At 28.6% G+C, this 14,470-nt stretch overlaps 1 protein-coding gene across 1 annotated transcript in view; it reads left to right on the top strand.

The window, feature by feature from the left end:
* LOC118190330 (KICSTOR complex protein SZT2-like) overlaps window positions 1-14,470 on the top strand; it is a 279,720-nt gene that overhangs the window by 37,091 nt on the left and 228,159 nt on the right. The window contains exons 7-10 of the mRNA XM_085818640.1: window positions 3,316-3,472; window positions 5,547-5,767; window positions 7,370-7,509; window positions 12,409-12,551. Coding sequence (XP_085674766.1) covers window positions 3,316-3,472; window positions 5,547-5,767; window positions 7,370-7,509; window positions 12,409-12,551 — 661 coding nt within the window. The remainder of the gene's footprint in view (window positions 1-3,315; window positions 3,473-5,546; window positions 5,768-7,369; window positions 7,510-12,408; window positions 12,552-14,470) is intronic.

The raw sequence follows: 14,470 nt of genomic DNA, 5'->3' as shown, positions 1-14,470 counted from the left end.
AAACTCTACACATTCACACTTATAAAAAATATGAAATCATGTTTTTAATTGGGGTGATATTCAGAGATCTCTTTCAAGCATGCTTGGGAAGCCTATATAAGTGAAACATTATTTCATGTTTATTAGTAAAAAAGTGTATAGTATTAATAAATCACATGTACACAAAAAAAATTTCATATTTGAAAAGATGAATTTCATCTAAAAAAAGGAAGTTTTCTTGAAAGGTAACAGATGTTTTCAGATCCTTTTCTCATTACTGAAAGGATTATCAACCCAGATAATTTTCTTGCTTTTCTAATGCCTGCAAAAAATAAAAGAAAAATTAAAGAAATAAATCTAAAAGGAAAAATTAATCACTCCAGAAAATAAGTTATTTAATATTCAAGGTATTTAATGTTCTATAGTAATATTAGTTATATAATATTCTATGAGCAAAATGTTCTGAAGACTATTCATACACTAAATGTAACAAAAATAGGTGACACAAAATTGGCCATACATAAGGAATATCAGATAAAAGTAACTTGATCCTGATCATCTTCTATTCAAACGAAGAAATAACAAACATGTGAAACATATTTTCTGAAACAACATATTTTCTGGAAAATTTTAAAATGCTACAAAATATGATGTGGATATTTTGATGATATGATTATTTTATAGTCACAATCTAGGTGTTGACCAAATGAATATTAATGCAAGTTTTTCTCCCAAATCAGTTCATTCGTTTGAGTGCCCCTGTATTTGTGATTTCAGCACATAGGAACATTAATAATCAAGAAAAAGAATCAAATTTTATGAGCAGTTTCGAGAATAGGCTCGTCTTACTGCAAATGTTGGCTAACTCGACAGATGGAGAAAATGTTATTGAAATAAATAATCGAGTCTTTGTGAAGACAACATTTTTCAGTGATACAGAAAAAGTAGTTACCACAAATTAATTGAGAAAACAGAATCTCTAGAAGCCAAAATTTATAATTACAATAAAACTAATCTGAATTTTTGAATGCTGGCTTTAAGAATACTTGCATTTTGCAATGACGAAATATAACAATTAATATGCCATGCAGCAACATAACAGTCAACCACAAGTTGATGCTTTTATGTAAAGTGGAAAGCCTGTATGTGTTTATAAACATAGGAAATAAAAATTACACTTAACATTGACCAACCTGTTTGATGCTGAGGCCAGTCGAGTGTATATATGGATGGAACAAAGTTTATGAATCCGTATTGTTAACATTTTGGTTTTTGGCAGATAATTTATGAAATCTGAAAATCAATAATGGAAAGCAATTCTTAATCCAAAGAATGCTTATCACACTCTTATATTGAAAAATCTTAAATTGAAGTAATACACTCATTTATTGGAAGTTTCATTTATGTGTTTTTTAAATGAATGCAGAAATGTACTTTTATCAACATGAAAACAATGTACCACGAAATAATGTAAAAATTTATATTTTTATATTAAAGGCTTATGTTTTTACAAAAAGCATTTGTTAAGAGCTTTTGTCTTTTAAATTGTACTTTACTTGCTTTTTAAACAATACTGCATGTTTTCTTTGTACTTTTGTATCTTCACTTAAAAGCTTTGTCTAAGAAAACTAACTGTACTTTGGAATGTTTATTGATATCCCAGCTTGGATTGTTCTTTATATATAAAAATGTATATTTGCAAACATCATCTTATATCAAGTGATTTGTAATTAATTAAAATTGCAAAAATAATTTGTAGTGTAATTTCATTATTAAATGTGTCATTTTTCTTAACCCGTTCACGACGGGCACCTCTGTTACCTCTCTGTACCTCTTGGGACGGTACGTTAACCGGATACGTAGTCTTGTGGGGACAGGCAATTCGTGCTGTTAAGCCTAACTTTGGAAAAAAATCCGTATAAATTAAATTTGTCATCCAATTGTTCCAATTTTTGGTACATTATGAGAAGAACATTCAAGTAGTTATCAGAATTAATTTTAAACCTTTATTGTTATATTGTCCTTAAAAATTTTATAAAATACTCATTCTAGAATAATATAATTTTTCCTTTATCCCACAATTAAATATATATGGAAAAATATCCAAACAATCGCAGATTTTACTTAACACAACACATAATTAAAATTAAAAAATATTAAAACTGTCTTTCATAAAAATCCAATGTGCAAACAACGAAAAGGAAGCAATATTTCAAAAAAGAGACACTGTATGATATTCTTTGAAATGTGGGTGTATGCAAAGTCCAACATTGAAAATGTCACAGAATATCAGCAAATTTGACTCATTTAACATTTGTGTATGTATCTTCTAGGGTATGACAGCGCTTTCATTTTGCCATTAAAAAAATAGAACACCAGCAATAGAACATTAAAAAATAAATAAATAAATAAATAAAATTAAAAAAAAAAAAAAAAACTTTCGCTAAGCCATACAAAATATTGGTCTTAGTGCCGGAAAAATCTAAGAGTAATAAAAAAATCTCTAATGGTAATACATCTACTTCACTATACAAGGTTAAAAAAAATTAAAAGAAATAAAATAAATAAATTAAATTAAAAAGTATTCCAGAGGATCAAGAACATGTTCATTTGTTTATATGAAATATGAAGTGACGCAGTAAAAGCCATCACATTACTCAACACTAAGGAATTAGCATTTGTGTATATTCTTCTTCGTTCAGATACCTATATCCGCAAAAATAAAAATAACATCCAGAACAAAGCATCCAGAACACGTGTATTTGTTTATATCAAATGACCAGTTAAAGAGACATTACATTGCTCAACACCTACCCACGAATCTCCCTCTCATTCCGAAACAAAATACCAAAAATTAAAAACATTGCATAGGAATGAAGATACATATTCTAGTAGCAACAAAAAATACTAATTAAACGTTCTATCTAAAAAATCAAATGTGGTACGCCCGGCCATAGAGTGAATTAAATGGTGATTCAAATATGACACACCCGGCCGTGAGGTAATGTTCGCTGCTGATGCACATATGACATGCCCGTACTGAACGGGTTAATAGATCATTGGAAAACCATTAGAAATAGTTACCACATTTTTTTTAATAATAATAATAATATTTTTTTTTAATACTGTTTAATTTTTATGCAATGCTTTTTGTTTAGGGTCATGTTGGAGCAGGGTATTTGTTATTTGTAAGTTAGTTAAGGTTAAGCTTTGTTGTAAAGCTTTAAATATAAATATTTTCCAGTATTAGATTTGTTCTGATGAAAATTACAGTTAATTATTAAGGCAGAAAACTAAGAAGTAAACTGTTCTCCTCTTCTTTTTATAATTTTTTAGATGCCCCATGATGCAGCTGGTGCAATTCTAGATGGTACTATTGACGGGAATAAAATGATAAAAAAAGTTCTTGATTTGTCTGCAGACATCAATACTTTGAAACTAATTCGATATGGTATACTAGCTTTACAGTTGTTGCCTGAAAACAGCAGTGCAGGTAGTTTAAAAATCCACGTGTCTGTGATGTATTGTATTTATATATTTATTATTTGTTTTATTTATTTATTTGGCAATGTAATTTCATTAATTTTTTATGTAAATTAATGGATGTAATTCTATGAATAATAATTAATGACTTCTAGTATTCTAACATGTGATTGATTGTATTAATCAAGTAATATTTTTTCCCATAGAGTTCTACCATTTTTCTGCTTAGGAATGCAGTTTTCCTAGATATGAACTTTTTTATTGTTGGAAAATTATTTTATGATTGATGGTTCATTTTTATAGATAACAGGAATATTTAAAAAATTTCTCCACATCACCAATGTAAATAATAATGTACAATATCGTTACAGTACGGTTGTTGATGATCGAATATGATTTGCTTAGAATATATATGACTGATGAAATCAAGGATTTTGATATGAGAATTTTTCACTCATAAATAATGCCAACCTGTGGGAAGTCTTTAAAAATCTGTTTAGTCTTCAAATTCATTACAGCAATTCTGGGAGCTGTTAAAAACCATTGCAACATCTTCTTCAGGAATAATTGCACTTCGGTTATGTTGTGTTTTATTGAACAGTAACTTAATGCACCTTGTAGTTGCAAAATGTATTCAACCAAAATTGACTGTGATATTTCTCACCCAATAGTGGAAGGAGAAGTAGGCGTTTTAAAAAATTCTTCAAATGCTGTTTTATTGTTGTTTGTCTATTCAATACTTTTAAAGCTCGGGTAAGGCCAGTGTGTTTCATCTGTCATTGGCTCTAAGCAGCAATAAGATTTTGTATTTCTCCTGAAAGTGTATACTGAGTCTATCAGCCTGAAATTTTAATCTATGATTGTATAAAAGTTTTATATGTCAGTCTGTTAAATTTCATTAGAATTTATGATACAGAGCTTATTTACAGTTTTAGAAAAATTAGCAAACTGACAAAACTTCTAATAAAACTTAGCAGTTTAGAAATTTGAAGCTTGGTATTGGAGCTGTATAAATATATTTTGCAATATTAGAAAATGAGATTCATGTTTTGCTCAACAGGTGAATTTGCTTGTATAATCTTGTAAGCTAATACTTGCTTCTTAAATGTGCTACACTTTCTAAGAAGTATGATGGCAGGCTTCTATAAATCTGAGTTTCATAGCATAATAGGAATTTAGTTCTTTGCAGCATTGTGATTTTATGGTTTAACTGCTGTGCTGTGGATGATAAAATGCAAGTAACACTGGGAACTTCCAAGAATATAGCATCAGCTGTTTCTTTGGTCTGTAGTTGTTCAAGGACAATAATATTTGTGTATTGGGACTAGATGAGGTTAGCTGATTAATTGAAATTTTCAAAGCACGTTATCTGCTAGACTGGACTAGCTCATTCAGTACCTTAAGTTAAATGTATTCAAGTACTTTGACAGTTATAATTCTTTAGCATTTTGTGAGAAGCTTGTCTTAGAAAAGAGCTGGCGTAATATTGTGGATTATACCCATATCAATGATAAAGTTGGTGATCAAAGATGGAGGACATATTAAACATCTGTAACATCTGTAATCTGAACTTGAAAAGTTCGTACATATGTGTGTAAAGTTTCATATTCATATGTCATACAGTTTAATCAATATATGCATTTGAAATGCGTATATTCTTTTTGAAACATGCTGAGTCCATTAGGCAAGTAAAAGTTCAGTGTATAATAATCTTATATGCAATACAGCATATCTTCTATGTGTTAAAGGTTTTGTTATGATATGTTAATCCTGATAATTTAATTTTTTATTTTGCATTACATTATAGTTTGCACATATAAATAGGCTATGGCAACTTGATAAAATATTTTCAGTTAATTTTTGTAATCTGAATTGATTTGAATTTTGTGCTGGAAAACTTACTAGATCAAATTAGGAGAGAAACATACCAATATAAATTTAAAATTAGGCAAAAAAGTAACATTAGTTTCGGATAGATTTTTGAGTAAAATTTCAAGTAATTTCAAGTCAATTTATTTGTCAGTTTATTGACATAATTTCAGAAAAAGGAAAAATTTGTAATAATGTGCCTCTTTATATTATAGGAATTATTGTCATAACAGATGGTATTGTGAGTTTTCCAAACTGCAGGTCTTTAGATGCCTTACTTGTACAGCTACGTAACAGTACTATTGCATGCTCTTTTTTACAACTGGGAAGTCCTTTTCATCCATTTGCATGTTTTGGGAGAGTGCCTTATAAAGAATTGATGGAATTCATAGCTACTGCCACATGTGGTGCATATTTTCCAGCCTCTAGAAATATTGTAAGTATTTAACTTTTCAAGTATTTGTGTATATTTTAGATATAAGGAAATATTTTATGTTTTTTGGGTATATCTGTGAAGAGTTGTTATGGAATTATATTGAGAAAATAATGAGTTCAGTATTTTCTTCCTTGGTTGAATTGTACATATACTGTACAAGATGATAAAAAAAAAAAAAAAAAGTAAGGCCTAAAATGAGCACATGCCAGATATTTTTGAATGACTGAAATGTTATATAAGGGTTATTTTTCAGTTTATGATATTTGCAAGAAATAAGCCTGCTGTGACCAAAGAAAAGGAATTTTATCATTTTGTTAATCGAGTTAAAAGAAGTGCTTTTTGGGCAAAATTTGAAATTTATCTTCAATAGAAGCCTAAAAGACCTAAAAATAATCTGACCTCTCTTTTGTTTTTAGGAGGTGAAAATCTCCCCACTGCTTTTAAGTTCGTGTCATCACCTTTAATGATTTTAAAACCTAAGTATGTTGTCTGTCTCTTTAAAAAAATTGCATTTAGAAGGTCTCAGTTTGAGATTGTGCACTTTTAGCCTATCAAATAAAATTTTTAATTTTTCTAAATGTTCTTAAAATGTCTTAGAAGCAATAACAGTATTGTCAATATAAATCCATATTTTAAGAGGTGAAAGATTGGCTAAAACAATAGACATTAACCTCTTGAAAAGAACTAGAAGCATTATGCATACCAAATAGACAAAATACCAAATAGAGTTAGAGAAACAGTTTTGAAAGAATCATCTGGGTGAATTTTCATTTGAAAAACCCTAAAGTTAAATCAAGTATGGAAAATAATTAACATCTTTCAACAACTCAACAAGCCCATTCACGTTAGGTAAAGGAAAATCGTCTTCTGTGGTCTTGTTAAATTTATGAAAGTCGGTGACTAAACTGTAAGTATTATCAGCCTTTTTTACAAATAATATTTTAGTACTTTAAGAACTATCTCTTTCTTGTATGATGTTTGCTTCAAGAGTTCTGTTACTTGTCTGTTAAGTTCTTACCTAAGGTGATAAGGCACTTTATGAGGCTTTGTGACACTTACATCTAAAGAGAATTAAGCTTACATCTGAATAGGATTCATTTTAAGTCTTCATGTTAAATGATATCCATGTTGTGACCATTCTAATATTATTGAAAACACCTTGCATTAGATTGTCTTAAAAAATCTTACATGTTTGCATAAGTCTGTGAATTGCTTTTATGATTCTAAAAGTTTTCTAATTATATTTCTCCTCTAAGATTTATCTTTTCTACTCTGAGAAGTTTTCTATAATATTGGCTAAAATACATTTTAATGCATTTTAGATAAGAAAAATTAATAAGTTATATGAAGATATAAGATTTTAAAAAGTATTCCATTTAATAACAGCTAGCATTGAGTTTATAGTTCCTTTTCAATGCATAAATCATTTTCTGCAAATAAATAGATCTGTATAAAAACAAGACTTTTAAATGTCTTTTTAATAATTTTAGCAATAATAATTGCTTGAGTTGATGTGTGTTTACTTTGTATTCTTATACAATATATTAAGTTTTTTAAGTCAGAAATTAAAATGTAATAAGACTGTATTTTTTACAATATTAGGTTATTCAAAATTCTGAATCCAGTGAAATAAATGCATATCACAGAGCTTTATTGCTTTGGAACTTCCAAAAAACATCAACATCATGCTTTTTAGAAGCGTATGAACCATCTCACAAGAAAGATGATTATTGGCATGTAGAGTAAGTGCACACTTTTTAAAAAAAGTCTTTATTAAAAACAGGATAATTAATTATGATAAATATGAAGTCTTAAAATCATGTGTAAGTTACTGTAATGAAATTGTTATGTGTAATTTTAAGGCTGAAAAATTTTATAGAGGTATGATGTAACACATAATGTATTTGTAAACGTAATTAATTGTAGTAGATGAAAAAATACCACTCATTTACTTTTTATGCAGCATCACTGTTTTATGCAAAATAAATTAATAATAGTCATAATATATTAATAAAGTGCAGAATAAGAAAAATGTTGATATTTAAGTTCATCTTTTTGTTTTGCTTTTGAGGTTTGCTAAAACAAGATAGTGTGTAATTAGATGGACCACAAAGCAAGTTCTCAAAATTATGGAAGCTTTAGAGGGGTTGTCAAAAGTAATGGAAGCACTTGAAAAAATGTAGAATTATGTACCTAATTTTATGTAGGAGTATCTTTGGCATTCAAAAAAATTTAACTTCCTCTTGTAATGGAAGCTTACAAATTTTGAATGATGATAATAGGTATTTTATACCATTCTTCTATGGAAAAGGCTCCTGTTTCTTGTGATACATTTGGGAGGAGTTGGCTATTGCTGTTGCAACTCAGATCATCATGATTAATGATATTTAAGTGTGGTGATTGTGCAGGTTTGGGAAGATGTGTAACCTCATCTTCGTGGTCTTCAAATCATTACTGAACAATCTGATTTTGATGAACGAGGGTATTAATAGCTTGAGAAGTGCATTTGCCCATAAAAACCAGTGTCTGCACCATTGATCGGGCATCATAATTTCAATATGATTACACTGTCTCTGCTCTTTATTCTTCTTTATGAGGTAGTAATTGAACCTGCTACAAATCATAATATGACTGCCCGCAGTATGAATTACCATCATGTTTTTTTTATAGAAAGCAGGCAGTCTGGATCATAAGCTATTGCTGCTGTTCTCCATAAATAATCCTGTCCTGAATGGGAGAATAGTGTAAAGGTTGATTTACCAGAAAATTGAACTATTTCAATTGAATAACATTCCTGCTTTAGATTTCTAGCATTACAACAGTCTCCAATCTGCATTTACTTATAAGAGTTTTTGAGATAACATCTCTACTATAAATATTTTTCTTTTGCATTTCTCTTCATATTCTATGTGACAAAATTTGATTTTGTAAATGCATATTAAGCTTAGCTGTAATCTTTATTGCAGTAATTTTCCTTTTTTGATGTAACAGTCCTCTTTAGCATTTTCCTGGCTGTGTAAATATATGTTGCTTTCTCATAATTATGAGTCAGAGATGATGTTTTACCATTATTACTGTGGGTTATCAAAGATTTTACATGCAGCACATTTTACTATTCGCAGTAATTTTACAGTTGAGTTTAAGCAACAAGTGGGTACCAATAATTTCAACTCTGGATTACATATTTTCCTTCACTAAGAACCAGTTGAAATCTGAAATTTTACACTATAATATATATAAGTATGTAATATATGAAAATATGTCTAAAGTAATCATGCATAAAGTTAGATAGCAGTTTTTACAGTTAACTATGCAGCGTGTAGACACAAAAGTCAAGGAACTGTTCATTACCTTCCTCTTGTCATTACCATTATCATGTAGAATTTTAGTGTGTGTTTCTCTTGATTACAACATTTTTATCAGTGTCTATAGATTTTTCAAAATTAATCTGTATACTTGAAATGGTATTCTAGTTTTCATCATCAATTTTTTATCATTTGCAGATGATTTTACTCTTTCACTTTCTGATGAAAATAAGTCTTCTTTCAGCAGTTTGTAATCTAAGCTTCAGAAGTATTTTTTCATGATAAAAAAAACATTTGAACTGAACTATCTCAGATATAGAGTAATGAGAATTTTCTAAATCAAAGTGCTTTGTGAACTGTGACATAACTGATAATTTCCTAATTCAGAAGGTTAAGATTGCTTGTGCAGTTAAAAAAAAAGAAAAAAAAAAAAAAACAGTATTTTTTTATTGTTGGGCATTAGGAAGTCACAAGAGTGAATGGAGCACCAATCTATGAATCAAAAATCACTTACCACTTCTCTCCCTTTTGTTATAAAACCATTGTTAAGGTTCCATTTTCTTTGAAATATGTAGAAGTTAATGTAAAACTTTATTCTATACAGCTAGTGAGACTTACAAATAATACAGAACAACTTATCAGCTTTTTTGCTTCAGCATCTTATTGGAATCTTGCAGTATATTAACTTGGTTACAGCTCCAGCAACTTTACATGAAACTACCACACCAACTAGCTCATAGAAAAAGCATAACTAATTTTCAACAGTTACCAAGCATATCAGTCAGGCATTCAAATCTGTTCTGAGCAAATGGTCTCTCTCTCACTAGGCAAGCAGCAGCCGTGGCAACAGTCAAGTTTTTAACATGAATCATTTTAATTGGTTAAACAAAATGCAAAGCATTTTAAAATCTTGTATAATACAGAAATGATAAAACTTTTTTTGCATTTTGATATTGAAATGTACTTTTGGGAATGGTATTTGAAAAGTTTAAACAAAAATAAAAGTCCTTGCTAAATTTATACTACAATCGATAAAGTACGTTTTTTTTAAATCAAAGAATGTTTTATATTAGCCAATCATAGTGTTTACAACAAATTTTTTGGGAGACCTTTAAAGTTCTTCAAGGGAAAATAGTTTTATCTAATAATTATTATTATTCACTATTTAATTCAAATAGCATGAGGAAAATGCTGGAGGAGAGAGGTATATTTTATTAATTTCGTTTTGGCATTTTGCGCTGAAAACTTTAAATGTTGGTTCAATTTTCAAATTGTTGCTACCAAATATTATCGCTATGTGTTATATTTAAAGAAATTAGATAATGAAGAATCTGCATAAATGTATGCATGTTTCTCGCATTGTGATAAAACAACAGCACCTAGATTCATCAAATAATAATGTAATCTTCCACTCAATATGGGCATCTGGAAGCCCTAATTCGGAATTTGAAATTAATTTTAATATCGATTTCATATTTTATAACACTTAACAAATTTTTCATTAAACAAACTCAAGGATTTCAAAGCGAGCAATGGCAAAACTATACAGGGGAAAAAAATATATATATATATGTCCAGTGCATGAGGCTGTGTATCGGAAATTCTAAAGTTATGCTCATTTTAAAATTATTTTGCGATGTTGCTGTTGGATTGAATTTTATGGTTTAAGGGCAAAGAACATTATATTTAATAAATAAAGGTAACACACAGAAGGTTAAAAAAGAGCTCCTTTGGGCATAATGTAAAATCAGAAAGCTTTTAGATTTTTAATTTAAATTTATTTATTTTAAACTTTTGTGAAATTTTATCAAATGGTAAGCCTGGGAATAATCGTGTGGAAAAATTAAATGGTTGAAGGAAAAGAATAAATTGGTAAAATTTTGGAACTCAAATTTAAAAAAAAAAAAAAAAAAAAAGAATAATATTTAAAACAAATAAATAATAATGAAATAAATGTATAGTTAACTAATAAAATCATTCAAAAAGAATCTCACATAATCATACATTAAAAGACAGTTACCAGAATTAGCAATAAAGTAATGTATGTTTATCATAATATCAAATAATTTGAAAAGCGGTTTCTTACTATTTTGAGAGTATGTACAGAACCAAATGGATTGTAGCACTTAAGGCTCTAGTTAATATATTTTTTTTTTCATGTGTGTTTAAAAGTTTTAAAATTTATCTTTTGTGTCTGTACTAACGTTTTTAAAAATTATTTTACATTATTTTAATTCCATTAAAGCCATATCACACATTTTCAGTTCCATTTTGGCTTATTTCTTTCGTCACATATTTAACTTGATACTAGATGCTTTTCCTTATCCCAGAATTTTTTTTTTTTTTTTTTTAATTTTCTGTCCTTTTTATTAAATCTATGATAATAATTCATTTACTGTAAAATAATTGTATCTGACAGCTTGCAAATCAGAAGATTTATATTCATTCCAACAATCAGAAAATGTAATAGTTCCATCAACAAAATTCTTCTATTTTGTGGTCATTGAAGTGTGCATAGAATGAACAGGAATTTATGTGTTCTCTTACATTGTTTTTCCTTTTTCTGGAAATAGCTTCTCAATAATGTTAATTCTATATTTTTGAGTTTCTACAATTTTGTTGTATCCACCAACTTTTATCATTAGCATGTGATAACAATGAGTCAACTGTTGCATTTTTATTAATTTCAAGCTGTAGTCAGCAAAACTCAAATGGTGTTAACTCTTGACACCATAAGTACATAAATTGCATAGCAGTAATGAAAGGAATGCCAGATCTATTCTAATTTTAATTTTGTGTTCATACCCTTTTCTTGCTGGCACAAATGAAGGCTGCATAGCTTTACAATTTTGAGTCGCATTTGAATTATGCGAGATATTTAATGTAACGCACCTTTCCCCCCCCTTGGTGTGAATGTTTGTGTGTATGCAGAATATATTTTTTAAAAGAATAGAATAGCTACTTACTAATCTTGTCAAATTTCAAAATGTGAAATGCAGTGGAAGGAAGGGGTGGGAACCATGATTAGAGGAAAAACATGTTTGTGCAAATAATGGTTATAAAGGCAATTATCACCTGGAAAGATGCCAAACAAAACCCTTCCTGCCTGGCACCAAGAAAATGTGTTATAATGTGTGAAAATAAAATAAGTGCTGAATCTTATCTCTTTATCAGAAAAATACCACTTTTACTTTAAACTTTATCTGCTATACTTGAAAAAAAAGCAAAAAAAAAAAAAAAAAAGAAAAAAAGAAAAAAAAGAAAAAGAAATTTTGAGATTCATAAAGAATGACATTAAATGAAAGTGATCTTTTTTTTCCCCCCATTCTTTTTCAGAAATCATTATTTTTATACTGTAAAATATCAGTCCAGAGTCACGAAGAAGCACACTGAAGGAACCCTTAAAGTTAGTTTGGAAAATCTGTTGTCTTGTCGTCTAAGAGAAGGTTATACTGTCAAAAGTATCATAGTTGATGAAGGTAAAAATGTCCTCTTGTCCTGTAAAACTTTCGCTTATCATCTTTAAATGATATGTTTATATATTATTCATATGTTTTGCCTTTTTTTAAATTTGTATTTATTTATTTTAAGGATTTTTGGTACCATAATTTATTAGCATTTTAAATAAAATGTACTTGGAGCTTTTCCTAGACATGACTGACATATTTTTTTAATTAAAAGGTTACTATTTCTTCTGATGTGCAAATTCATTATTAATTAATTACCTGCACCATCTTTAATATGCAAGTGCTATGCAAGAGTGATCCCAAGAACTACAGTAAATGTGTATTTAATTGAATTTTGCTTAACCAAAATACGAAACCATAAAATAGTAGTTGAAAACTTTATGTTATCTTCAGCTTTTCTTAATGCTATTTTTTTAATCGTTATTTTATTCTTGAATGATAAGTGTATATTATGTAAATGGTGCAGGCAATATCAATGTAGTGTCTGTAAAGTTCTCAACCTTTGACTTTTGTCCAGTAGATGATTTTCAAGTGCCTTTGGTCATAGATGGATTATGTCAATTAAAAGGAATGTATTTAGTTCAAAATATATCTTAAAGTTACTAAACTAGCCGTAGTGAAAAGATTAAAGAATATTGTAGATGAAAAAGAAATAGTAAAACATCTCAGAATAACTTTTGCTTGTGCCTGAGAAGCTGTATCAATGTAGAGTGTCAATGTAGCAACTGCTGTTAACAATATTCCTAGAGAATTTCTGAACTAGATGTGGTTTATATAAGCACCTAATTTTATGTTGCAGTCAAAGGCCGGAAGAGAAACAAATGTACTTCATTTGTTATTTTAAATGAAATAGAAACATTAAAGTAATATATCATATACTTTTTCGTAATTAGCTAATAAATATTTATTTCTTCTTTTAACTTCTGAAATTATTACCATGGATTACATGAAAAAAGGTTATCCAGGGTATCTCTGCTTAGTTAGCTTGGAAAAATGAGGTACCTTTGTCTTCCTTTTTTGTAATTTAATGTTTTTACATATCCAAATTAGATTTGTTGTAGTTTATTTATTGAGGATATAAAGATCAGAGCATTTTATCATAATAAATTCAAATATAAGAATTTGAATAAATTTAAGCTTTCAGCAAACTGCTAAAAGAAGTCAAATGGTGTAAGATATTTTTATCTTAAAAAGAAAAAAAAATATCTTGAATTATTGTAGTCAAAATAAAAGAGTCCAATTATTTTGGAAATCTAGATCACCTATATGTGAAAAAAATTGCCTCTCAGCAATGTGCTTAACATGAACAATTTTTCCCAGATCAGATTAGATGTTTGACTGCTGAAATATTTCTATGAAATTCACTATTCCACTAGTTAATCAAAATGGTCTGTTAATAGTCTACATCTTTTCTATGTGAAATATCAAACATTCAAATTTTAAATGAAGCTTTATGAACATATGATTGCTATATGACAGTAGTTCTCAGCCTTTTTTCCCCCATGCACTTTTTTCACCATTGCTAAAAGATCATTCCTCTCTTTCCAAACTTAAAAAATACATATATATTTATGTAGATTTATTTTCTAACATGTTGTATAAATTAGACAACAGAAAGTATATAAAATGTTGGTAAATGCTAAAACTTGAATAAAAGTAGCTCCATATGTTCATAAACTAAAAGTAAGTAATTTATGTTAAAATAACACACGGAATAATGATTATTGGAGAAGTCCGACAACAAGAATCAGTGTAATATTTGTAAATTTGCAGGATTAGTTTCGATGGTTTAACTAGTTAGCCATCAAAACTAGTACTGCAAAATTTACAACTATTAAACCAATTCTTGTTATTTGATTTCTCCAAATAAACTTGAATTTACTTTACAGCTAAATAAAGGGCTAACCAAACTCCCTCCTGAAACTATGAAG

Source organism: Stegodyphus dumicola, chromosome 6 (genome assembly GCF_044657685.1).
Source record: "Stegodyphus dumicola isolate Sdum_Otavi_A_Nest chromosome 6, ASM4465768v1".
In the NCBI taxonomy this organism is placed as follows: Eukaryota; Metazoa; Arthropoda; class Arachnida; order Araneae; family Eresidae; genus Stegodyphus; species Stegodyphus dumicola.
Note: the sequence above shows the minus strand (reverse complement) of the source record. Positions and strands in the feature narration are given on the sequence as shown.